Source organism: Dipodomys ordii, unplaced genomic scaffold, assembly GCF_000151885.1.
Source record: "Dipodomys ordii isolate 6190 unplaced genomic scaffold, Dord_2.0 Scaffold1, whole genome shotgun sequence".
Taxonomy (NCBI): Eukaryota; Metazoa; Chordata; class Mammalia; order Rodentia; family Heteromyidae; genus Dipodomys; species Dipodomys ordii.
The window spans coordinates 59879669-59881046 of record NW_012267217.1 but is presented as its reverse complement, the minus strand read 5'-3'; the positions used below and the strand labels follow the sequence as shown (position 1 = coordinate 59881046).

At 51.7% G+C, this 1378-nt stretch overlaps 1 protein-coding gene across 1 annotated transcript in view; it reads left to right on the top strand.

Moving 5' to 3' along the window:
- The first annotated feature begins 1223 nt into the window (after positions 1-1223).
- The window catches only part of Slc19a3 (solute carrier family 19 (thiamine transporter), member 3), a 17493-nt gene continuing 17338 nt past the window's right edge, over positions 1224-1378 (top strand). Inside the window, exon 1 of the mRNA XM_013009162.1 lies at positions 1224-1312. Within this exon, the coding sequence (XP_012864616.1) occupies positions 1297-1312 (16 nt within the window). The 5' untranslated portion in view covers positions 1224-1296. The remainder of the gene's footprint in view (positions 1313-1378) is intronic.

The following is a 1378-nucleotide window of genomic DNA, read 5'->3' as shown; positions in this document are numbered from 1 at the left end:
CTCATTGCTGGAACCCCAAATCTCAAACCTCTTATTCATCAGATCTACATTTTCTCACAACCTCCTCTCTTCTCTATTTTCCTTTTCCACGGTAGTGAATACTCTCCAACCTACTATAGAATTCACAAATTTACCATGTTTGCTGGTTGGTCTTTCTATCACCCCACCCCATCTCCAACCAGAACACAGATTCCTCAAGACAGATATTGTTAGTTGCTGGGTTTTGTGTTTGGCTGGTGCTCTACCACTTGAGCCACATCTCTACTTCAGGCAGGAATATTTAACTCTGTCCATTGATAAGGTCCCCAGCACCTAGAGAACAGTGTCTGACACCTAGCAGGCACTCAGTAAATACCTTCCTAATGACTACATGAGCACATGTGTTGTGCCAACGATACACAGAGAGTGTGTAATAGTACATTCAATTTCCAAAAGCCATCACCCAAGTTAACAATTCCCAGCATGTGGCCAGCCACTCCTCCTCTGTGACCCCATGTGCAAACACAGAAGCACCCAGCACCAAACCCAGATCTCATCTGAAAAGAAGTTTACACGTGTACGTGTGTGTATGTGGATTCCTCCCTACAGGGGCTCAGATCGCTGTTTCAAACAAACGAAATTCTCCAGGATGGTGTGGTTCAGTGGCAGCATCACAGAGACACCCCAGGCCTTATCTTCAGCACACACGCACGCAGTGTTATCTGTGTATGGTTAAATGTACTAACTGTATCACACAATTCTTAAAAGCACAGGAAACTACCCCACCCCATCTCCTCAAACACCCCACATTCACACACACACACACACACACACACACACACACACACAGATTATAAGCCTTGTCTCTGTGTCCAGTATGCCCAACTAAAATTCAGGCTTGTCTTACTTTATTAAGTCTAGTATCTTTCTCTTCAGTTTCTTCAAATGCAAAACAAGGATCTATGGGAATTCATAGGAAAAGGCGGTCGTGTAAGCAGGGCAAATGTTCGACACCGGATGCATTTCACGCTGCTTCATTGCCTTGCTCGTGGGTGTCAACGTGTGTCTTTCAGGGACTGACTTGACTGGTTTGATCCTGGTCAAACCAGCCAGGCCGACAGACCTGGATTTCCACCTGGAGATCACAGACCCGGAGGCGGGACTGCGCATGCAAAGCAGGGGGCGTGGCCTCGGGGCGGGGCGGGAGCGGCCCCGCCCACTCCCACCTGAGATCCAGTATCGGCCGGGCCGCCGGGGCACCTGGAGACCCGAGGAGAGGCGACCCGGGCCCACCCAGCCCGGCCGTCCGGCCCGCCGATGACCTCTCCCGGGGGTGAGTTCTTCCGGGGGGGAGGGCGCCGTCCCGGGGGCCCTGGGGGGCGTGTCCGCGGGTCCGGCC